General features: G+C 40.2%; 1 protein-coding gene across 4 annotated transcripts in view; it reads left to right on the top strand.

Annotated features, from left to right (window-relative positions):
* The window catches only part of LOC145343190 (zinc finger FYVE domain-containing protein 16-like), a 75,597-nt gene that overhangs the window by 14,230 nt on the left and 35,000 nt on the right, over positions 1–26,367 (top strand). For 3 of the 4 annotated variants that reach the window (XM_080189212.1, XM_080189211.1, XM_080189210.1), the window contains exons 4-5: positions 2,157–2,256; positions 14,672–14,854. In XM_080189212.1, the coding sequence (XP_080045338.1) occupies positions 2,157–2,256; positions 14,672–14,854 (283 nt within the window). The remainder of the gene's footprint in view (positions 1–2,156; positions 2,257–14,671; positions 14,855–26,367) is intronic. The other variant, XM_080189213.1, reaches the window with a different exon arrangement.

Genomic DNA, 26,367 nt, shown 5'->3' with positions numbered 1-26,367 from the left:
CTCCAGACGAATGTAGAAGCTCAATTATGGAGCATGTTTAAGACAGAAATGGTTTCTGGAGAAAATTACATCAAGGGTTGTGGAGACAGTGCAGGGGAAAGTGGCATTGCAATAGATAATCGGCCATGATCAAAATGAATTGATGGGCTGTATGGCCTGCTCTTGTCCCTTTGTTCTTATCAATATCCTTCCTTTCCTCCTCGCCTTGCCTGTGTATAGCTGAGCCACCCATAATGTAGTGGATTTGTTTCTGGCTGCTCACCAGGTTAGGTGAATTGGCTGTGCTAAATTCTCCCTCAGTGTACCCAAACAGGTGCTGGAGTGTGGTAACTTCATTGCAGTGTGAATGTAAGTCTACTTGTGACTAATAAATCAACATTAACCCCAGAAGAACAATTACCTGCACCAATATTCACATTTGAATACTGATCAGGTCCTCTTTTCTTGTCAGGCAGTAATCCAGTCTCTACCTTCACACACTCAAACTGCAGAGTGACCTAGAATCCATTTGGCTGTCTGCCCCACAAATAGACTGCGGTGATGTCAGCTGTTGCTCAAGTTCTAAAGTTGGAAGCTCAAGATGCTCCAGCTGACAATCTTCCTTCACGTGTAGTTATCCAGAACCCAAGAAACATTCTGGAGTTTTCCTGTTTCTAAAAGTACATTCAGGGGTTATAGGATTCATTGGCTAGGCCAGCATTCATTGCCCTTGAAGTTGCCACCTTGAACCACTGCAATCCATATGGCGTAGGTATAACCACAGTGCTGTTTGAGAGGGGTTTTCCAGGATTTTAAGCCAGCGGCAGTGAGGAACAGCAAAATATTTCCAAGTCGGTATAGTGAGTGGATGTGTGTTCGATGAGACTGAGATGCCCAGTCTTGCCTCATTATTAGGCTAGTAATTATATTTCTGAGATTAAAAACAAAGTGCTGGAAATATGCAGGTCTGGCAGCATTTGTGGAGAGAAGAGTAGAACTAATCATAGAATCTACATGCAGAAAAGGTCATTTGACCTATCAAGTCTGCACTGACAACAATCCCACCCAGCTCCTATCCATGTAACCCCACATATTTACCCTCCTAATCCCCCTGACACTAAAGGGCAATTTATCATGGCCAATCAACCTAACCTGCACATCTTTGGACTATGGGAGGAAACCAGAGCACCTAGAGGAAACCCATGCAGACACAGGGAGAAGGTGCAAACTCCACACAGACAGTGACCCAACCCTAGGTCATTGTGTTGTGAGGCAGCAGTGCGAAGTACTATGCCACTGTGCTGCCCTAATGTATCGATCAATTGATTTTTGCTCAATTGCATTTCCTTGTTTAACCCTCTGCTTTAACTTGGAGAAAAGAAATAACAGCTGTGTGAAAAATTTGTTGCCCAGCTGTCTTGCCCTGTCACATCTGCATCTGTAAGCTGCATTTTACATGCTGAATATATCAGATCTGCATATAGTCCTGGACCTTCTCTCCTGCTAGCTCTGATCCTGCTGCCTCCACATAGGCCCCCATATCTGGTGAAATAGCTTTCACTATCTCTCACAACCAGTGATAGATTGTGAAACTGTAAAAGTTTTCATTGAAATCTATTTTGTTTTCAGCTCCACTTTCTAGTCTGCCATCCATAATGCCTGACTCCCTTTTTATCAAAAATCTGTTTAACTTAACTTCTCTTTGAATAAATTCAGTGACCCAACCTCCATTGCTTTGAGGAAGAGAATTCTAATGACTAACACCCCTCTGAGAGAACAGATTTCACCTTGTGCCCCTCTTAAAATGGCGACCTACTGTTCTTCAGCCGTGTACATGTATATACCACGGAGGCACCCCAGTAGAATTGTGGAGGGATTGCTCAGTCTCAAGGAGCAGGAAAAGACCACAGGGCTGATTTTAGCAAATGGTGGAGAAGACATGAATGGCCGAAATATCTTCTCTGTAGTCCTATGCTCTCATCTTCACACATTTCCTTTTGCGCACTTTCTATCATAACTTGAAGTTGAATATTGACTTTTAATGTAATAATGGAGTTTTCTGTTTTGGAGTCCACCATACATACTAACTTTGTTTTAAAAATGCCAAATGAGTGTGATTCTTTGTTTTTATTGTGTTATTTGTTTTACCAATGGCACTAATACAGTCACTTTTCTAGGTGTTCTGTGCTGCCTGTTGTAATCAAAAATGTAAGCTGCAGTATTTGGAAAATAAAGAAGCTCGAGTTTGTGTTATCTGCTATAGCAGCATACAGAAAGGTAAGATATTTAAGTGACTCTAAACTTGGCCTTCTTATAATGTCTTTTCACAACTCTAAACAAAGTTATCCATTAGTTAGAAATATGCCTTTATTTTGTTGGATGAGCTCCTTCCTTCTACAGGGAAATCACTTTGAAAGACAGAGCAACAAAACATTTTCAAAGCCCTCTTCCTCATTCCAGCTGTAGATTTGTTCAAAAAGAAACCTGTGGGAACAGCATCAGGAGATTATTAACTAACTGATTCACAGTCTCTGTCCTTGATTTGAATGGCACTTTTATTTCTGGTGTTCCTGCGTTAGTCACAAGCCTGGCATTGGTAGGATTTTGACATATATGATATATGCCCCCTTGCGCTCTTACGTATGTTTTTCTTCTATTGACTTCTATATTGGGTGCTTAGTTTCCTCTGCAGCTTGGAACCACCACTTGGTGTCTAGAACCATAGAAATGTTAGTACAGAAAGGGGACATTCAGCCCATTGTGTTTGCACTGACCAAAAAGAAGGAAAACTAGCTACTTGTTTTAATCCCACTGTACGTACACAAAAGTTAGTATACTACTGATTTCTAGAATAACCTGGTTATCAGACCTTGTACTTATGATTGACTTGTGTTTCTTGTGAAGTATAAATTATTTTGACATCCCTGATTTGAGTTAATAAAGACAATATGTATCGTGTTCAAAATTCAACTCCTGATTTATGCCAAGTGATTTGATCTCAGCTAGAGTAGATGGGTATCTTTATGATAACGTTCTTGGTCCTATGACTGCTTCTTAAAATATCATGAATGAACCTCAGGAGATGAGGATAAACCAACAAATCTCTTAATCAAATAGGGTGCTAGCACTAACTTTATAAGGCTTATTCACAAAGAATCAAAAATTGAGCAGTGTAGTAGTAACAGATACCTGACTATTGATCCTTTCATAGCTTTTAGGAAGGGAGAAAAGGGGAGCCAATTAACATAAAATACGACGTGTTAGGACATTAGGTTCTGAGTTGTTCAGCTAGCACTAGGGCTGGCATAGCACCAATTAGAAGGATTTCAATTTAAAAAAAACTACAAAAATCTCACTTGGTAGAGTGACAAATATAGCATGTTGAAGTTTGCATAAAAGAAAATTCTGGCTGCATCTATGGACAGAAACAGAGTTAACATTTCAAATCTAATCACTGTCTAATGTGTTTTTTAATGTTATGAGCCTAATATGTTTAACTCTGCAAAAAACAGGATCTCCTTTTTTACTTCACTTGTGAAGTAAATGGTGAACTTGAATTTTAATGGAATGCACAAATATAAGGTATTATTGAGATGTGAAGTCAGTGGGTTTCTACAAGTGGACTTGTGATTTTTTACTTTTCATACGCTATTAATTACTTTTGAATAGAATGATTGTTGGAAATTGTTTTAGCCTGTTTCTGGAGACAGGAGACGAAAGTTAGGCAAGATCACCACCCAATTGCTGTCGATTAGGAATTTGATAATGGGGTGATGCCCCATGCAAGTATACCGGCCAACAGTGCTGAACAAGCTATCACTAAAAATTAATGCAGTACTGCTGAAAGTAGTGGAGATTGCATTGTCTTGTGTTTATCTGTATTGTGGTTAAAAAGCAGGACATGTGGTCAGCGCAAATAAATCCGCAACAGATGTTTATTCTGGCTTTAGTTTTCACTTCTGTATTTTTTTTCAAGCTTCCGATGTTTATGTAAAATGATTTTGTTGTAAAATACAAATTCGAGAGCACGGTACTGTGATAGTGCAATATTGTGGTTTCTTCTGCATTGTCTTCCGCTTTGGGTGCACTTGGTCGGCTGGATGGAAATTGCCGTTTTGTGTTGCAGGTTTCGATTCAAATACATTTGCATATAGCGCAAGTTAATCTGATGTGAACGGCCAACGTCAGGCAGCATGTTGGAATGTTGTCTTGCTAAAGCTGAGTGGTCACTTTGGTTCGATTTTAATCGAACGGTTATGAAAAGCACCACTTACCGCAAACGCCCAACTTGTACTGTTTAAATATTTGAACAATAATAAATTGTAGAGCCACAGGGAATGAGCAGAAGATTTGGGACCTATTGGGTAGCTCTTCCACAGAAGTGGCACAGGCATGATATGGCCTAATTTGTTTTGTGTTGTTTGATTCAATTATTCCATTGCTCTTTCCATTTTTATCACTTGCTGCACATGTTCAGAATTTCAGAAGGTGAAGGATTGTCTCATGAGAAGAGGCTGAGCAGGTTGGGCTTATACTTGAGTTTAGAAGAATGAGATATCGATGATCTTGAAACGTAAGCAACCTGATGGGGCTTAGCAAAGTACATGCTGAGGTTGGTTTCCCTTTTGTGGTAGGAGTACAATTCCAGAATAAGGGGCCACCGTTTAAGGCAAGATGATGAGGAATTTCTTCTGAGGGTTGTTAACTTTTGGAATTCCCCATCCCAGAGTGTTGTGGAGGTTGAGTCATTGAATATATTCAGGTTTAAGATATTTGGGTTATTGAGCCATAGAGGAGTTGAAGATGACACAAAGATGAGTGGAAAAGCAAATTGTGCGGAGGGTGTGGAAAGTCTGCAGAGGGATCTGGATAGGCTGAGCGAGTGGGTGAGGACCTGGCAGATGGAGTACAGTGTTAGCAAGTGTGAGGTTATCCACTTTGGCAGAAATAATAGTAGGAGGGATTACTATTTAAAGGGCGAAAAGCTGCAGCATGCTACGGTGCTGAGGGACCTGGGCGTCCTTGTGCATGAATCGCAAAAACCCAGTCTGCATGTGCAGCAGGTGATTAAGAAGGCGAATGGAATGCTGGCCTTTATAGCGAGGGGGATAGAATATAAAAGCAGGGAGGTCTTGCTGCAATTGTACAGGGCACTGGTGAGGCCGCAGCTGGAGTACTGTGTGCAGTTTTGGTCGCCGCACTTGCGCAAGGATATTTTGGCCTTGGAGGGAGTGCAGAGGAGGTTCACGAGACTGATACCGGAGATGAGGGGGTTGGACTACGAAGAGAGACTAAAGAGATCGGGTCTGTATTCGTTGGAGTTTAGAAGGATGAGGGGGGATCTTATAGAGACGTATGAGATAATGAAAGGGATGGATAGGGTAGAGGTAGAGAGATTCTTCCCGCTCAGAAAGGACAGCAGGACTAGAGGGCACAGCCTCAAGATGGGGGGGGGTGCAGTTTAGATCGGAGTTGAGGAACTTCTTCTCTCAAAGGGTGGTGAATCTCTGGAATTCTCTGCCCGTTGAAGTGGTGGAGGCTACCTCGCTAAATATATTTGTCACGGGTAGATAGGTTTTTGACAGACAAGGGAATTAAGGGTTATGGAGAGAAAGCGGGAAAGTGGAACTGATCCACTTCAGATCAGCCATGATCTTATTGAATGGTGGGGCAGGCTCAAAGGGCTAGATGGCCTACTCCTGCTCCTATTTCTTATGTTCTTATTATGGGGAACAGGCAGGAAAGGTGATTTGAGACCAAGATCAGTTCAGCTAAGTATTGGTTGGTGGAAAAGACTTGAAAGCTGTGTGGTCTTCTCTTTGCTTCAATTTCTTGTGTGCAGGGAGATGTGGAAATTTAGAAATTGCTGTCAGTGCTGTTCTTAGAGTGTACTTTTAAAATCCCTGCTGACTGCAAGCAATTAGAAATAACTGAATTCAACAAGAATTTGTCCAGTTATATTTTTACTCTTGCCTTATTTTGCTTTGTAAAATCAGACAAAGTGTGGAAAGACTCTTCCCGCTCAAAAAAGACAGTAGGACTAGGGGGCACAGCCTCAAGATAAAGGGGGGGCGGTTCAGAACGGAGTTGAGGAGGAACTTCTTCACTCAAAGGGTGGTGAATCTCTGGAATTCTCTGCCCGTTGAAGTGGTGGAGGCTGCCTCGCTAAATATTTTTAAGAAGCGGGTTGATGGGTTTTTGATAAGAGAAGGGATTAAGGGTTATGGGGAGAGGGCGGGAAAGTGGAACTGAGCCACGACAGATCAGCCATGATCTTATTGAATGGCGGGGCAGGCTCGAAGGGCCAGATGGCCTACTTCTGCTCCTATTTCTTATGTTCTTATGTTCTTATGAATGATTGTCAGTGCTTTAAATATTCTGGCTTGCTGGCAGGGAGAATACCTCATTGTGATCAGCTTACCCTGTTTGATCGCTTTAGCATTGCTGAATGCCTGGAGATACCCCTGATTTTATACCAGATTTAAGCTAACATTGGGTAAAGGAAAATCCATGTCAGACATAGCTAGGCCTTTGTGGACAATTTTTTCAAGGCCAGTGGTGATTTTTTTGATCTATTCATGGGCTAGGCCAGTATTCATTGCCCATCCCTAATTCTCCCTGAGCTGTTGATGGTGAGCTCTGCCTTGAACCACTGCAGTCCAGAAGGTGAGTGACTCACTGCAGAATTCCTAACCTCTGACCTACTCCTAAAGCAAGAAGTCTCACAACACCAGGTTAAAATCCAACCAATTTATTTGATAAACTCACAAGCTTTTGGGGTTTGCCCCTTCGTCAGGTGAATGGAGGGAATGGAGTATATATGGAGAGCATATAAAATAATATAATTATATTATATGCTCTGTCTGAGGCCAGAACTCTCCATTCATCTGATGAAGGAGCAAACCCCGAAAGCTTGTGAGTTTACTATCAGATAAATTGGTTGGACTTTTACCTGGTGTTGAGACTTCTTACTGTGTTTACCCCAGTCCAACGCCGGCATCTCCACAACATGACTACTCCTATAGCCACTATTTATTTGGCTGGTTCAGTTTCTGGTCCATGATAATCTCCAGCCTGCTGATAGTGGGAGATTCAGTGATGGTAATGTTATTGAAGTCAAGGGATGCATGTTAGCTCTCTCTCTCTCTCTCTCTCCCTTTGGTACCACTGACCATGAAATTTGGGCCATCGTGTCATCAATGATTTGACAATTTCTGTGAGAGGTGATGAAAATTGAGTTTGTTATTGCAGCATTGTCTCTTGAGGATATTATGCTCGGCCTACAGTCCAATTTGTTGTTGCACTAGTTGTTTATCATGACAGATGTAATTTGAAATGCAGAACATTTTTGATGCCAACTTTATCTTCCATCTTTCTTTTCTGAAGGATTTAATCATTGTTAGGTATGATACCGCGTACTCCGGAACCCTATTCCAGAGGTTATGTTTGATCCTTGATTAAGTGAGGAGAGGCTGTTTAACCATGTGGGGGTCAGCATTGTACAATCTAACATTGACCTTGCCTGATATCAGCACAGATGCTGCTCAATCAGGAAAGTCAATGGGAGCTCTCAGCGACTATCTCCTTCCTTACTCATGATACCTATGTTGAAGATGCTGAAACAACTACAAAATAATAGAAATACACAATAGGTCCATCAGCTTCTGTAAAGAGGAAAGAGGAAACGATTTGGATGTACCTTCTCAGAACTGAAAGTTGAAAAATCTCTGCTGTCCAGAGTGGCAAATTTTTCAGACTCCCAATCAAAACTGGGACCTGCTGAGCTATTAGAGGATAATTTCTTAGTTGAGACAGTTGGCTTTTTATCTGAAGCCAGAATTTGCAATGGTGGTTTACTGGATCACGGTTTCATTTTGTAGAAACAACCAGAACTGTTAACTGCATAAACACTGCTATTGGTCCAGAAGTGTTTCAAACATGCAAAGTACAATTTGTTACTACTTTTAAACAAAAAAAATTAAATTACATGTCAATTAGCTCAATTTACTGTACCTTGGAATGGGCTGTGTTCTTACCAGGGTACAATTGCCCAACTTGTAAGTTTTAACACTGATTTTTCAATTCAGTCACTGAAATGTTTTGGATAAAATTTCAGCATTTTGTCTGTATATTTGCATATTTCTAAATTCAGGTTATCTGATCCAGCTTCATCTGTGATATATCAATTTTGAGGTTTATGTTAATTTTTTCAGGGATCAAATTTCCTGTGTGGATTAGTTTTATGTGATTTTTCTGAATTCATGCACATTGTTCCATATGAGAATGTCTCCATGTTCTATAACTAGCTAAAGTCTACATTGGTATAACACTGCACCATGTTATATATCCTCATTTTAATTACGTGAAGTATCTTTGGTTTTCTACATGTCTTGGGAATAGCTGAATAACTCTGATCACAATAAAGTGTTAGTTCATTTAACTCATGATCATGATGTCTTGCGATCATAATGTCTTGTGATGGAGAATAAATAACAATGGAAGCTTACAACAAAAATATTCGCAACAGATCTTTCTAAATTGTCACAACAAAGTCCAAAAATAAGTTGCTTTACATTCAATTAGTCCTCACTCATTGTTTAAAATAATTAATTTCCATAATTTTAAACTTACCCCTAGCCTTGTAGGAAGTTGCCCACCACCATTCCCAATTCAAATGCGATTATACAGTTTGCACTGCATAAGTTTGATAGCAATGCCAAAATACTTGTATAACAAAAGTGGCATGAAATTTTTCAATCTCCTGTAACCCCAATTATCACATAATATAGTAATAACAGTATGCAAACTCAACATGCAACTGAGACCAACTGCCGGCATTAAATCATGCAGATTAGAACAGGAGGCAACATAACTACAGACTAAGAGTACAATGTTACTTTTAAATTGCCTATGGGTTGTTGCACTGTTGTACTGGAGTTCTACAGATCAGAAATTCTCCTTGAATTTTATCTGGTCTATGCTGGCACCTGACTTCTGCTTGAGTGGTGATGGAAGTTCTGCAGTTGGTTTCAACACGTTTGAATTAGGGAAGAGAAAGATCAGGTAGGCCTCCTTCTGATTGTTGTATAGTAGCTCTGTTTATAAATATGGGTCTGTAGGCAGTGATATCAGTACTCATATCAGTACTGATATCACATATGAGTCAACTCATATCAGTACGTTCAAAGCCTCAAGTAAATTCCCTAGGAAAGTGTAGGAACTAAAGAATCAAAAATACTTATAATTTTACATTTTAAGTTCAACTGTGATGCTTACCACTCTTAACTACTCTGAGGAATGCTTCCTTTAAGATCTATATTTACCATGATGTGGAGTTATCGGCATTGGACTGGGGTAGGCACAGTGCAATCTCACAACACCAGGTTAAAGTCCCAAAAGGTTTATTCAGTAGCATGAGCTTTCAGAGCGTTACCCCTTCATCTGGTGAGTGAAGAGTTTGTTTCACAAACAGGCATATAGAAACATAAACTCAATTACAAGATAATGGTTGGAATGCAAGTCTTAACAGGTAATCAAGTCTTTACAGGTGCCGATAATGTGAGTGGAGAGAGGTTCTTGTATTCCAAACATTATCTTGTAATTGAGTTTATGTCTCTAGATCCCCTGTTTGTGAACCAAACTCCTCCTCTCTGGATGAAGGGGCAACGCTCTGAAAGCTTGTGCTACCGAATAAACCTGTTGGGACTTTAACCTGATGTTGTGAGACTACTTACTATATTTACCATCCTTTAGCAAATGTTGCTTGCTTCAGGAGTTAAAGGGAATCGAGAGAAAATTGGGTGGGTGGGGAGATGTTAATCATTTAAATGATTTGATTCTTGAAATAGCATTGTTTTTAATTTTCTTTTTTAAAAAATTTTAGCTGAATTTCACAATATTCTATGCACCAGAAGAGAAAAATGCCTTTTTTTCCCCTAACCTTTCCTTAAAATAGAATGAATACCTTTGAAGTGTTTCAATCCCATAAGGGACTCTAAAGAGAAACCTGAACACCCAGTAATTAACTTACTCGAACAACATCACAAGGTTTCATGTTCATTTAAATAAAAGCAAACAATATAAAAATTAAACAAGCAAGCACAATGAACTTAACACTGCAGTTCGTAACTAATTATGCTTATGTACTTGTTTCTACTTTTTACTTTTTCCAAGAATTATCTTGTGAAATCTTGTGGGTTCATTCAGTTTTCCTTGGGTTGAGCCAGCAATCTGCCCTCACTTTGATTTCTCTTGTGTTCCAGGTAAGATTTCAAGGGGGTCAAGGTAAGATTTTATGGGGGTCAACTGCCTTTACAGAACTTTCCAAAGTAACTCCAAAAACTGTTTTCTGCCAAAAGGTTCTGTGAGGGCCACTTAGATTTCATCCACTAACTGCAAGCCAGAGCCAATCTCCCAGCTGCTTTTCTTTCAAAATCCAAACATTTCAGACAATATATGATGAAGTTAATATTTCTCTGCTTGAAGTGCAGGCCTAACTGACTACCATCTCAGTCTGGTGAGATGCAGTCTGCACCAAAACAGAGCTGCAATTGCCTGTCTTTTCCCAAGTTAACTGCTTGCTTCTGTCAGCACACAAATAAATAAAACAAAAGAACCTTCTAAACAAGGTTCCACTCTAAATCACCACCTCTATGGTGACATGATCTGGGTGGTGTGGTGACATAGTGATTAGCATTGTTGCCTCACAGTGCCAGGGACCCGGGTTGGATTCCTGGCTTGGGTCACTGTCTGTGTGGAGTTACACGTTCTCCCCGTGTCTGTGTGGTTTCCTCCCACAGTCCAAAGATGTGCAGGTTAGGTTGATTGGCCATGCTAAAATTGTCCCTTAGTGTCCTGAGATGCTTAGGTTAGAGGGATTAGCAGGTAAAATATGTAGGGATATTGGGGTAGGGCCTGGGTGGGATTGTGGTCAGTGCAGATTCGATGGGCCAAAGGGCCTCTTTCTGCACTGTAGGGCTCTATAATATCTATGTGTAGGTTACAGGGGTTAGCAGGGTAAATATGTGGGGTTATGGGGATAGGGCCTGGGTAGGATTGTTTTTGGTGCAGACTTGATGGGCTTAATGGCCTCTTTTCTCCACTGTAGGGATTCTGTGATTCTATTCTATCACATGCCTTGAAATAGTCCAAACATTAAATGCAACTCAATTGTTTTACCTTGAAAACAACTCTTTTTGATTCTGGAATCTATTTGAATAATATATATATGTAATCGAGTTGTACAACCCACTTTCCCAGAATTGCTAGTTTTTAGGATTTTAAGGAGATAATAGTTGCTTTGCTCCAATCAAGGTCCACAAATGGGACATCTATTGTTTGTTTTTTTTCCATCATCACCCTTAACCTTGTAAGACAAACACAGGTGAATTAAATCTAAACCTTGCTGGATCTTGTCTTCACATTAGAGTTGTTAATCAGTCAGTTTCTCGATCAGATTTGCACTTAGGTTAAAGTGGAATTTGCCTTCCAGCCTACAAATTTTATTCCTGAAATTAAAATTTATGTTATGAAACATAAGATTTTTGTGAATCAGAGTTTCACAGCAGAAATCATTTGTAATGAGCTTATTGGGATGGAATCTTAATTTTTCCGACAATATTTTTAAAAATTCAACTGTGGGACGTGGGCATCGCTGGCTGGCCACCATTTATTGCCCATCCCTTGTTGGCCTTGAGAAGGTAATGGTGGTGAACTGCCTTCTCAACACTAATCTATGTGCTGTAGGTTGACCCACAATGCTGTTAGGGAGGAACTTCCAGGATTTGGATTCAGCAACAGCAAAGCAATGGCGAAATATTTCCATATGTTGTGACCAGATTGAGATGAGAGAATGGGATTTCGGCTCATTTGTGAAATATTCAAATTAGTGATTTCCAAGTTACCATCCAGATACAAGATGTATCTTAGGCTATTAGATTTTCAGCTGTATTGTTTTTTTCTGGATGCCAATACAAAGCAGGTAAATGCATGCTCTTCTTTGCATTGCAATATTCTGTTGTACAAGTGGGATGTCTTTTGACTGAAGCAACACCTGGTTCTGCAGTTTTCAATGTTACAGAAGGAATTTTCTTCAGCTCTGTAAGAGAAGCATTTCATACTATACTGTCTTTCCACGTTTTAGAGATTTGGTTCAAAAATTGCATTCGTTGCTGAATTGAAAGTGGAAAAGATAATCCTTTTGTCTTTTCTTCCCATCTCTCCTTTCCAAAATTTGGATGCGAAAGTAGTAATTTATTTTTCGTCCCAGCGCAGCTAATTTCCTAGCAGTTAATTTTCCTGCTGCTAATTTGCAGTCACAAGAAATTTGTCGCTGTAGAAGTGATGGCCCAACAAGCTTGGGTGCAAGTTTGAAACTTCCATATCCAAACATACAAAAGTCGGAATGAGTGACTGAGAATTAGTGTTGAATTAGTGCGCGGGTAGTTTAATTGGCACTGCTTTTTCTCATTACATATTGGTTTTACTCTTGGCCGTGAAGGTCATGTTGCCTTGAAAGTGCACACGTATGAAGCATCCTGAAGCTTGTTTCTTGGTAAAGAAATAATATCAGCTCCACACGCATCTCAATTTCTTCTGCCTTCAGAAGTGCATCTGCTTGTCACTTGAACCTATACTTTTGTGCTTCGCAGGCGGCAGAAGAAGTGACGCTGTTGCAGGATAGTCCTGTGCTCAATTACAGCGCCTCTGTTAAAGCTGCTAAATGTGGAATATTTGTGGTCACTTTGGAGATAAATGTTGGTGCAGGGAACTCCAGTGTTGTTATCATGTGCTCCTAGATTGCATGGCACGATAGGATGCAGAACAAATTTCGCTTTACTCTGCTCCAACCTTGACCACAAATGTGATGCTTTCCATATTCAAACATGCTGAGGCCGGAATGAGTGCCTGAGAATTAATGTTGAATTTGAAGAAATTTTGTGCCTAAATGGTTGACTTGGTTGTGCTCAAACTCATTTCACATTGGTCTTACTGTTGACTGTGAAGATCCCATGTCCCCTCTTAAATCCTGATTAACTCCATGCTGGCTAGGCACTGATTTGACCCCTTTAAGGAACCATGTATGCGCAGCTGTGTATATAAATAAATCGCCTACGCACTCTTAACAAAAAAAATTAGATTGGTGGAGGCTTTAATTTCACCAGTTCGAAAAGCATTTCATGAAATGTTGATGTTTAATCACTGCCCAACCCAGTTCTTTACGAATTGTGCAATATATGATTAACTTCAATAGGTTTGCTTGAGTTACTCATAAACTGCTTCCTAAAGTGAAGGTTGGCATGTTTTTTCTTAGGAGGCCTTTTTTCACAGAAGATTTGCATCAGATCATGACTCAACACTGGACCATTTAATTTTGTGAAATTTATTTAGTCTACTTAGAAGTCCTAATAAATCTTTTTAAAGGGTTAATGTGGAAATCAAATTTCTAATGAGTTAGCTGATGAGTACTTTTAAATCCACACCTCAGTTGTAATGCTCCCTTTAACTGGTTATAATTTAGTTTTTATTTTGAATGCATATTATTGAAGTCACTGTCCCTGTTAACAAGGATAGAGCATTTAGCTTAGAAATGCTGATAGTTGTTGCAGAAGAGTGGGAGCACCAGTAAATGTTTGAAGCATAAAACTGCAGCTTTTTCAGTTGAGTCCATCCAAGCGTGCGAGGAATGCAATATAGAATCTCAGAATGGGCAATTGTGATGTTGATACTTATTGCCCATTAACGTGAGGCAGCAGAAACAATTCATCGTCATTCCATTTATGATATATTTAATGACTCATGCAAAGTGGATTATAACCAGTGGAACATAATTAGTAAAACAGCTTCTTTGGTGATGGGCAGGGTTAATGTTTTGAGCTCATATCACCTTTTCCAGAACCTAGCAAAGTAGGTACTGGCGGTGATAACTGATTACTGCAATGCTTCCCAAGTTGAGCATCCTGTCAGTGAATAGCTTCTAGTTCCCTTGGAACTGGAGAGCATTGAGAATCATGAGTAGAAAAAATCAGAAGGAAAGGAAGAGTATGAATTCAACAACGAGTTATGTGTGTAAATGATCATAATTTTCCTTTGCTCTGCAAGAAAAGAGCTAGGGAGGAAAATGTGGAGCATATACTCAGTCCTTCTCTTGGTAAGTAGGTTTTGCTTTCCAATTTCTATTGGTGCTGATGAGAAAACATTATGAAACAAATTGAGATACATCTGACCAGAAAAACTAGTTACAAGTTCATGCACTTTGTTAGCATGGTGAACGCTCTGATAGGTTATAAAATTGTAAAAAAAAATTCAGAATAATCTAACTGTTACAATCTAAATATGTTAATTGGGTGCTAAACTGCTGGATTATAAATTCTACAACTTGCGGTGTAAGATGTAGATATTTAGTAAGTTCTTTTAACCCCATGATTAAAATATTGCTTTTTCATTTTGACTGGGTGGAAGAAAAGTAAATCTGATACCAATTTATGGGGAACCTAAAAGGGATGCACCATTTTTCATTTGAAACCAGTTCAGAATGCAAGACATTGAATGAGTTGAACTTCAACTAAGGTAGTGATTTGATGCATTACTGTGAACAATTGCTAGGAGCATTTTGCACAGTGATTTTGGGAAGAGTTGGGTAATTTCAGCTCAACTGTTCATAAACCAGTGCATGTTATTTGGTTTTTTGCAGCTCAAGCATTTAAGACAATGATGAGTCCAACTGGTCCAAGCCCTAACCCTAATATCCCATCAGAATATTGTTCCACAGTTCCACCTCTGCAGCAAGCTCAGGCATCTGGCACTCTCAACTCCCCTCCCCCCACTGTCATGGTACCAGTCTCGGTACTAAAACACCCAAGAAACGAAAGCACAGGTATTTGTTAATTTGTTTTAGTTTTATTAGATTTCATTTTATTTGTCTAGTAGAAACAGATACTGTGAAAATTTTATGTTTGATTTTTATTTCAGTATGCTGTTGAGATTACCTTTGTACAGCCATTAATTGCCGAAACTTTATTTTTTTGGGAGTGGGATCTTCATTTCAAATATTATGCTACTACTTAAGAATAGAACACTTTTGTTTTCTTCTCCCTTCCCACTTTCATCAGTCAATGTCAACTTGAAGAACTCCCAGGTCAGGGCAACTATGGCCAGATTCCAAGTAAGCAAATCACTGATCCAGGAATATTCCTCCAATTTCAAGAGAATTCCTTTACTGTACCAATATGAATTTGTTCTTGTCGTGCACCAACCATGCCCTCTGTCCTTGATATGATTGGCAAATTATGCTGACCATTGCCTATTTTAACTAGGTTATAGGTTGAGACAATTCAATTTACCACAAGTGGGGAATCATTGAAATCAACAAAGAGGAAAAAACTTCATCATGTTGACCTAGGCTGAACTTCAACTGGTGGTATAAAGACAGCATGCTTATCTATTGCAGCTTCCAGTTGTAAAAATTTAATGAAGGGATAAATAATTCGGCACTCATTCATTAAAATCCATACTGCATCATCAGTATATTTTTTTCATGGATAGAGTTGCATCTAGTTGATGTCATAAAGCATTATACCACAAATAATTTATCCACACGTCTCTATTCCCTACCATTATCTCCCACAAATTGAATTCCAGTCTTGGCTTGGTTACTCGTAGAATTGCTAGAAGGCTTTTTTGGCTTTCCATGAAAAATAATTGAAAATTAGCCATTTCCTCTCTGAATTTTCTCTTTGCCTAATAGACTCCATTTACTTATTGTCTCTAATTTAATGCAAGCCTGTTACAACCAGTAACTGAAAGAAACATGAAAGAAAGAAAAATTAAGATTTTGTGACTTCAGATTTGAATTGCATTTCCTCGTTCCTTTTATTACACAGTTGGGCTAGCTTTAAACATTAAGTTGCTTGAAAATTTATGCACCTGAGTTTCAGCAAGGAAAGATTTATAAATATTATTGAGTTATCTTAAATCCAGTTCAGCATCAGTGAACACAAGGGGGAGTAAATGCATCCCCTAAAATGCTGTTTCCGATATTATTCGATTTTGATTCACTTTTGAGTTTCTCACCGTGACCTGATGAATTTTTAAAATTTCTTGATGTTCTGCAAGGTGAGGGCTACTCACCAATGAAACACCTTTAATAATCTTAACTTCCTCTATTGTCACCTGACCAGAGAGTATGGTCAGCTACATTGTGCTATTGCCAGCCAGGTATTGCTTCTGGAAGTTCCTCCATTGCACCAGCTTTTTGCTCAAATTTGTTACATCAACGATTCTGTTTTTCTAAGTGAAAATGTCAATTCCTGATAGTTTTGTACTGTAAGCCTACAGGCATTAAAAACTGAATAATGTGATCTAAATGATTAATATAATGTTAAATAGGCTCCCAGTGGCCACCAGGCCATTTGATATCATCTACATGGGCTGGCTTTGAAACTGAATGACAGGTTTTGAAAAAAGACCAGTGCCTTAATTATTGTGATGACCTGTTTTGTCATTTTTACCTGTGTTCTTCCCACAAAGCACCCCCTCCCATGCACCTCCCTTTGCTCAGCATCTAAAGGTACTTTCTTTTTGGCTCTATGAGAGTACATATCAACTTTATGGTCCAATTAATGACAGTAGTCTTCCCACTACAATGTGCAGTTAACTGTTTATGCAGTGAGTTGAATTTATGTGGCTGGGTCAAAAACTTGGAACTGCCTCCCTAACAGCTCTGTGCGTGTATCTACGTCACATGGACTACAGGTATTCAAGAAGGCAGGTCACCACCACCACCTTGAACAATAAAGGATGGGCACTAAATGCCGGCCGAGCCCACATCCCATGATCGACTGAAGAAGATACAGCTCGAATGGAACTGTAGCCAAGCCTGACCTGGTTCTTGCCTGATCTCAACAGGCAAGCACTGCGGTGTTGATTAGATAGCATTAATGCATGAACTCTGGTTGACATTGTTTTCAATGTCCCCTTCACTCCTATGACTTTACTTTCTATGTTTCACTTTTAAAAGATTAAAGCTTATTTATTAGTGTCACAAGTAGGCTTGCATTAACACTGCAACAATGTTACCGTGAAAATCCTCTAGTCGCCACAATCTGGCACCTGTTTGGGTACACAGAGGGAGAATTTAACTGCAACGCACGTAACTGGCATGTCTTTCGGACAGTGGGAGAAAACCAGAGTATCCGGAGGAAACCCCCACAGACACGGGAGAACGTGCAGACTGCATGGATGGTGACACATGCTGGAATTGAACCCAGGTCCCTGGCGCTGAGACAGCAGTGCTAACATACTGTGCTCGCTAACCTGAGGTATAGCAGTGGATTTAAAGCTGCCGATGCTGCTTCCAGCTGACTTAGTGAGGACAGGGCATCAAGCTTGTGGCTTAATGATTTGTACAGCTTCATCCCTTGAACCACATTCAGGGAGTTCTTTGACATCTGGTCAGGTTAAATTTCCAGTAGGTGGAGTGCAACAATCATAAAATCAAATTTTGTACTCAAGTGCTTTGGCTGAATTGACCTTTGGAAAAATTGGCTTGGCATAACTTTATATTGTGTTTCGTGAGTTGAGCAATCTTTCCCCAAATATGCCAAGGAGGAAGAACAACTTTCATTATATATAACATATTTTGATGTAGTTAAATGTCTGTCCTAAGGTGCTTCACAGGACTGTTATCAAGCAGAATTTTTAATTGAACAACATATTAGGACAGAAGGCTAAAAGCTTAGTAAAAAAGGTAGGTTTTAAAGGACAACCTTAAAGGAGGAGACAGCCTTGGAGAGCAGTACAGCTGGGCAGGTGAAGTCACAAACTCCAATATACTGCTTCCTCTTCAGGTAAAGTAAGACTGATTGATGCATGCTTAATGGATCTGTGTCTGTGCTCAATAGTGCCTGGTTTCCAGTATCCAGATTAACGTGAAAGAATAGTTACATCTCTTAATAGAAATGTAAAATTGTTCTAAAAATTTTTTAAATTTGACTTCCACTGAGCTGATGCACTGTGCTCAGTTATCTTTTCTAATTTTTAACCATGTTTCTATGTTGATTCCATATGAGCACTTGTTAGTTTTATGGTCTAACTGCCACCAGCAGTCTTCCAGTATAACGTACTGTTAACTGTTTACACAGTGAGTGTTGGTAGACTGCTCAACTGTGGAGGAACAGTTAAGTCTGATCCAACAGGCAAGCACGTCAGGTTCATTAGTCTTCAACAAATTGCATATTCCCATTGAATTTTTGTAAAATATCAGATTACACAGTTGCATTCATTGCACATTAATTAGGGCTATGAGGCCATTTCTATCAGATGATCTTGCTACATGTTTGTCTCAGATACAAAAACATGAAATTGCACCAATGTCAAAGATGGAATTGAAGCTGATTTCCCAGCAATGGCATGGTTCTTTTAAGGAGCGATGAAAAGTGTGTTATGCCACAGCTGAATTTAATAGCACGGTCTCACAAAACAAATAAAATGTGAAGTTTAATTCTAAGAAGGAGCCATAAGATGTTTCCTCACTTGTCCATTTTAGCCAATAATTTGCACCTTATGCACAGCAGAGTTGAGTATAGTCAGGTGCTTAAACAATTAAAATGTTGGTTATTGTTAAGTAAGCATGGTGGTGTCTTTGGGAGGATTTAGGATTCTTTGTTCATTGAATTTTTTTTGTTATCCTGGATTTGGCAACACCAGGTATAGTCCATGTATTGACTATCCTTAGTTACCTGCTGAGGATAATGTGGACCAGACTGGGTTGTGGAGTGGGTTTCTTTTCCTGAAGGATATTAGTGATCAAATTGACTTTTTGCAAATGATTATTATTGAATTTCTATCATGGCATTAATTTTTGTCTAAAGATACAGTTTACTAATTGCATCAGGACAAGTGTCTCTTTTAGTTTTTTGTAGAGTATTGTAATTCTCTACTTGAAATGTGAAAACCAGGCACAACAAACTTCCCAGTAACAAACATTGTAGAACTTCAAAAATGGCAACGCATGATATTTTGATATTTTTAACCTATAGTAGCTGCAATATAACATATAATTTTACATTGGTACCTAATGGTCAGGCAGTGATCCAGCGCAGGACAGCAGTAGTGGGGCCATTGAACTTGTTGTTTTGTTCAGGACATGAAAGTATTCAAAATCTTCAATGTGGTATTTTAAACAAAGCTATCCTTACAGTTGCATAAATAGAACTATAAAGTCAGATGCTCATAGTTTCAGGACTGCATTTCTAAAGTTATTGCACAACAAATGTAAATATAAATGTTCATACAGAAACCATTGGACACACGACCAGCCAAATTCAAATGAACTTTTTGCTTAGTATTTGGCTTTTACCCAAAAAAAATGTTCAGGGAATATTTAAGTTACATTAAATTACAACATTCTCTTCAAATTGATAGCTGTTAAATGTATTTAGAAATGATCTTGTGCATTCAATATTGTAATTTAATTTCTTGCAAATCATAAAAGCACTAGTTTATAAGGCCTTGTAAGAAAAAAAACATGGTTACAAGCTTTATTTGGAAGTGTACAACAGTATTTTCAAGAAACCACAGTCCTGATACTAGGGTTCATTAATGACTTCCAGCATTCGAATTTGAATTTAATGTAAAATATTAACCACGGAACTTCAACGTTTTAGCTTTTAAAGTTAAATTGTTCATCCTTCTGAGTGCAGAGTGTCATTTCAAAACAGACTAACATTGAGCAAGAAATGAATTACTTTCCTTAAGGACAAATGACAATCTTCAGCAGAATCTGATTGACATTCTTGAATTTCATCTGTTTGTGACATTCCTTAAACATGGCTGTGAAAAGTGAAGTTGTGATTTTTGTCTTTGCACTTCCTGTATTAATCCCCTTGACTTTGTTGATGCTTTTGTTAAATGATTTTCATAGAACGTAGAACATTACAGTGCAGTACAGGCCCTTTGGCCCTCAATGTTGCGCTGGTTAGTGGAACCAATCTAATGACCCTCTAACCTAAACTATTCCAATATTATCCATGTGCCTATCCAATGACCATTTGAATGACCTTAAAGTTGGCGAATCCACTGCTGCAGGCAGGGCATTCCACGCCCTTACTACCCTCTGAGTAAAGAACCTACCTCTGACATCCGTCCTATATATATCACCCCTCAATTTAAAGCTATGTCCCCTCGTGTTAGCCATCACCATCCGAGGAAAAAGGCTCTCACTGTCCACCCTATCTAATCCTCTGATCATCTTGTATGCCTCAATTAAGTCACCTCTCAACCTTCCCTCTAACGAAAACAACCTCAAGTCCCTCAGCCTTTCCTCATAAGACCTTCCTTCCCACCATACCAGACAACATCTTGATAAATCTCCTCCGCACCCTTTCCAATGCTTCCACATCTTTCTTATAATGCGGTGACCAGAACTGTACACAATACTCCAAGTGCGGCTGCACCAGAGTTTTGTACAGCTGCAACATGAAAACATTTGCTATCCTTCAGTGACGCATGTAGCTTGAATTGATGTAAAAACCATTCCTGAATACACAGTCTATGTTCATAATGCTGTCGTTCCTCAGCAATTCTTTATCAGGCACCCATCATTTAGAAGAAACTAACCATGTTCTGAACTGTTTGTTGAAGTGGACTTGCAAAATCCTGCAGCACTGGCGCAAGCAGTTCATTTGATATCCCAACCAGTATCCTTCTGTGCAACAACCACCACAAAAAATCATTAGCTGTGGAATCTTCCTATACACAAATTGGGTTCTGTACTTATCTATGTAGTGCCAGTGATTGATACTCCATAGAGAAAGCTTTCTACATGAAATCTTTTATGACTTGAGGACCCTAAAGAACTTTTCAAATGTTGCCACTGTTTTAATGTAGGGGATGCAGCAGGCAATTGAGGCCTGCAGGACCTAGCAAGCAACAATATGATAATGATAAGTATTAATGTGTTTCTGTGCTTTGATTTGAGGGCTAAATATTGGCCAAATAACAAGGGATAACTCCATTGCTCCTCTTCAAAATGGTGCTATATAATCTTTTATGCTTACCTAAAAGGGCAGTTGAGGCCTTAGTTCATCTGAAAGTTGGCAGCCCTTCCTCCATTCTGTACTGAAGTATTAGCATTGATTTTTCTGCTCATCAGCATTCACCACACTTAGGATTAATTGTATGTGGAGATATGTGGGGTTTTGATTCAAAAAGAACATTTCAACTTTTATTCAATTGATTTTTGCTAACTCATGCAGCAATATGGCTGCAGGAGCATCCTCTAGGCCTTTGCAGATAAATCTTTCTATCTACACAACATTGTGAATGTTAGACTTAGGAATCATCAGAATAAATTATGATACTTATTGAACCCATACAACATTACAGCGCAGTACAGGCCCTTCGCCCCTTGATGTTGCGCTGACCTGTGAAACCAATCTAAAGCTCATCTAACCTACGCTATTCCAATATCATCCAGATGTTTATCCAAAGACCTTTTAAATGCCCCTAATATTGGCAAATCCACTGCTGTTGTAGGCAGGGCACCCTTTCCAATGCTTCCACATCCTTCCTATAATGCGGCGACCAGAACTGTACGCAGTACTCCAAGTGCGACTGCATCAGAGCTTTGTACAGCTGCAACATGACCTCATGGCTCCGAAACTCAATCCCTCTGCCAATAAAAGCTAACACACCATATGCCGCCTTAACAACCCTGTCAACCTGGGTGTCAACTTTCCGGGATCTATATACGTGGACACCGAGATCTCTCTGCTCATCACATACCAAGTATCTTACCATTAGCTCTGTACTCTGTATTCCGGTTACTCCTTCCAAAGTGAATCACTTCACACTTTTCTGCATTAAACTCCATTTGCCACCTCTCAGCACAGCTCTGCAGCTTATCTATGACCTTCTGTAACCTGCAACATCCTTTCGCACTGTCCACAACTCCACTGACTTTAGTGTCATCCGCAAATTTACTAACCCATCCTTCTATGCCCTCATCCAGGTCATTAATAAAAATGACAAACAGCAGCGACCCCAAAACAGATCCTTGCCTTACACCACTAGTAACTGAACTCCAGGATGAACATTTCCTGTCAACCACCAACCTCTGTCTACTTGCAGCTAGCCAATTTCTGATCCAAACCGCTAAATCACCCTCAATCCCATGCCTCCATATCTTCTGCAATAGTTTACCATGGGGAATCTTACCAAATGCTTTACTGAAATCCATGTACACCATACCAACTGCTTTACCCTCATTCACCTCTTTGGTCACCTTCTCAAAGAACTCAATAAGGTTTATGAAGCACTACCTGCCCTTCACAAAACCATGTTGACTATCGCTAAGCAAATTATTCTTTCTAGATGATTATAAATCCTATCTTTTTATAATCCTTTCCAAAACTTTGCCTGCAACAGAAGTAAGGCCCACTGGTCTATAATTACTGGGGTTGTCTCTACTCCCCTTCTTGAACAAGGGTACAACATTTGCTATCCTCCAGTCTTCTGGCATTATTCCTGTAGATAATGACAACATAAAGATCAAAGCCAAAGGCACTGCAATCTCCTCCCTAGCCTCCCAGAGAATTCTAGGATATATCCCATCCAACCCAGGGGACTGAACAATTCTGAAAAGTATGAAAATAGATAACGCCACCTCTTTATGAACCTTAATCCAGTCTAGTCTGGTAGCCTGTACCTCAGTATTCTCCTCAACAACATTGTCTTCTTCCTGTCTGAATACTGATGAAAAATATTCATTTAGCACATCTCCTATCTCTTTGGACTCCACACACTACTTCCCACGACTGTCCTTGACTGGCCTTAATCTTACCCTAGTCATTCTTTTATTCTTGACATACTGATAGAAAGCTTTAGGGTTTTCCTTGATCCTGGATTCCGGGGAAGTGCCAGAAGATTGGAAAATGGCTAATGTTACGCCGTTGTTTAAGAACGGTGGCAGGCAAAACGCGGGGAATTATAGGACGGTTAGTTTAACGTCTGTTGTAGGAAAAATGTTAGAATCTGTGATCAAGGAGAAAATAGCGAGGCATCTTGAGGAGAATTGTTTGGTAGAGCAGACGCGGCACGGTTTCGTTAAGGGGAAGTTGTGTCTGATGAATTTATTGGAGTTCTATGAGGATGTGTCTAGGGCGGTGGATAGAGGAGAGCCGGTGGATGTGGTGTTTCTTGATTTTCAGAAGGCGTTTGACAAGGTGCCTCACAAGAGGTTATTACAGAAGGTCAGGGGGCATGGAGTTGGGGGTAGGGTGTTAGCGTGGATAGGGGATTGGCTGTCAAATAGGAGGCAGAGAGTAGGGGTCAGTGGGTGCTATTCGGATTGGCGGTTGGTGACTAGTGGAGTGCCCCAGGGGTCGGTGCTGGGACCTCAGCTATTCACCATTTATATAGATGATCTGGAGGAGGGAACCGAGTGTATGGTGTCGAAATTTGCTGATGACACCAAGATTGGTGGAACGGCAAATTGTGCAGAGGGTGTGGAGAGTCTGCAGAAGGATCTAGATAGGCTGGGTGAATGGGCCAGGAAATGGCAAATGGAATTTAATGTTGGCAAATGTGAGGTTGTCCACTTTGTTAGGAATAATGGTAGGAAGGACTATTACTTACGTGGCAAAAAACTGCAGCATGCGACGGTGCAGAGGGACCTCAGGGTCCTTGTGCATGAGTCGCAAAAACCCAGCCTGCAGGTGATCAGGAAGGCAAATGGGCTGCTGGCCTTCATAGCGAGGGGGGATTGAATATAAAAGTAGGGAGGTCTTGCTGCGGCTGTATAGGGCACTGGTGAGGCCACAGCTGGAGGACTGTGTGCAGTTTTGGTCGCCGCACTTACGCAAGGATATTTTGGCCTTGGAGGGAGCGCAGAGGAGGTTTACTAGGATGATTCCGGAGTTGAGGGGGTTGAGCCGTGAGGAGAGGCTGAATAAACTAGGCTTGTAGTAAATTCTCTCCCCCTCCCCAACCCCACCCCAAGATATTGGTACCCCTCTGATTCAGGTGTAGACCATACCACCTACCCCAGAATGACCCCCAATTATCCAGGTATCAGAATCCCTCCCTTCTGCACCATCCCTGTACCACATGTTCAACTGCTCTCATTCCCTATTCCTCTCCTCACTGGCACTTGGCATGGGTAACAAACCAGAGATAATAACTCTGTTTGTTCCGGCTCTAACTCCCTGAATTTCTACCTTACATCCCCATCCCTTTTCCTACCTATGTCTTTGGTGCCTAAGTGGACCATGACTTGGGGCTGGTCCCCCTCCTCCTTAAGGATCCTGAAAATATGATGCGAGACATCACGGATCCTGGCACCTGGGAGGCAACACACCAACTGCGATTCTCTCTTGTTCCCACAGAATCTCCTATCTGTCCCCCTAACTATGGAGTTCCCAATGACTAATGCTTTACTCCTCTCCCCCTTCCCTTCTGCGCAACAGGGGCAAACTCTGTGCCAGAAACCTGTACCCCATGGCTTACCCTGGTGAGGTTCCCCCCCCCACCAAACACCACCACCACACTGTATCCAAAATGGTATACTTGTTAAACAGAGAAGAGGCCACAGGGGATTGCTGCACTGACTGCTTCTTACCCCTTCTAACAGTCACCCAAGTATCCTCATTTCTCGGAGTAACTACCTCCCTGTAGCTTTTTTCCATAACTGTCTCTGCCTTCTGAATGATCCTGAGTTCACCCAGTTCCAGCTCCAGTTCCCTAACATGGACTTCAAGGAGCTGGAATTGGGTGCACTTCCTGCAGGTGTACTCAGCTGGGACACTAGTGGTGTCTCTCACCTCAAACATCCCACAGGAGGAACATTGCACTGTCTGCACTGCCATCCCTGCTAACTTCCCATACTAAGAAGTGAAAGAGAAAAGAAAGAAAAATGCTTACCTGCTCTCACACCAAAGCTTTTTAGGTTAGAGGAGGTTGGAGGGTGGGAGACTCTATACGTGTAGTCTCCCACCTGCCACCATAAAAAAAGTTTTATTTATTAGTCACAAGTAAGGCTTACAAGGCTTTGTCTCAGGCTTTATCTCACAAGATAGACTTTATCTCAGTGTCCACCCTGTTGAGCTCCTTCAGAAACTTGTGTTTCAATTTGCTTACTTCATTCTTCTAAACTGCAAGAGACCTTGGTCTAGCCTATTCGATCCCTCTCTGTAAGGCAATCCCCCTTATCCTGGATCCAGTTTAGCAAATCTTGTGTTCCTGCCAGGATAAGTATGTCCTTCCTGGATAAGGGGATGAAAACTGCAATCAAGTACAGAAATGTGGCGTTGCAGTGTTTTATAAAATTTGTTGCAAGACCTCTTTTTCCTCTTGTACTCCAATCCCTAGATACCAAAAGCTAACCTAACAGTTGCCTACCTAATTACTTGCCTCACCAAATTACTTGCCTCATCTGCATGTTAACTTTCTGTGAATAAAATGTAAGGACACCCAGATTGTTCTGAATGTAAACATTCCTGATTTTTGCCATTCAAAATGTTCTTCTTATTTTTCCTACCAAATTGCAACATGATTTTCCATCTTCCATGTTCTTGCCCAGTAGTTCAGCCTGTTCATATACCTGAGCAGCCTCTTAGCGTCTTCTTCATTGCTTACTTTCCCACCTGACTTGATATCATCAGTATCCTTGGATATGTTGAATTTAGTCTCACTTCTCTAGGTCATTAACATAGATTGTAAAAAGCTCAGGCCCATGAACTGATCCTTGCATTGCATAATGCAAAAGTTCTGTTTATTCCTACTGTTTTCTATCCAATAACCAATGCTCAATCCATCCTAAAATTGACCCCAATCCCATGACTCCTAATTTTAATGTAATAACCTCTTGTGATGCCTTATCTAATGCTTCCTTAAATAGAAGTGTTACATTTGCGACCTTCCAAATCTTGTCTCCTATACTCCAAGGTTAATGATTAACCCTCTCATTGCACAATACTAGCTTCAAAAATAGCCTGTTTCCTAGTTGGTTGCTTGACCTACTAATCTAGAAAACTATCTTTGTTCCTCGTTACTGCAATTCGGTTTGCCCAGTCAAAATTAAGATTAAGGAACCCCAGGATGATGATTATTCTTGTTATTGCATTTCTAATTTACTGATTTACACCCTACCCTATACGGCAACTGTTGCTTGGGCTGGGCAGGGTTAACAAATTCCCACCCACCTATTTCCTGCCCCTTGCTATTTCTTATCTCATTGGGATGAGAAATCTTTTCAAATTGATTCTACTTTTTTTTCTGAGCTGAGAAATTTTCCCTCCCTGATTGTTTTTGTTGCTGCTTATCCCAAATGTTGTTCTGCTTTAGCCGTACCATTCTTTTGGGAACACACACCATTAATATAGATTTGGCTGG

The sequence above is a fragment of the Carcharhinus amblyrhynchos genome, chromosome 5 (assembly GCF_965287045.1).
Source record: "Carcharhinus amblyrhynchos chromosome 5, sCarAmb.v2.hapA, whole genome shotgun sequence".
Classification (NCBI taxonomy): Eukaryota; Metazoa; Chordata; class Chondrichthyes; order Carcharhiniformes; family Carcharhinidae; genus Carcharhinus; species Carcharhinus amblyrhynchos.
This window is presented reverse-complemented; position numbering and strand designations above follow the sequence as displayed.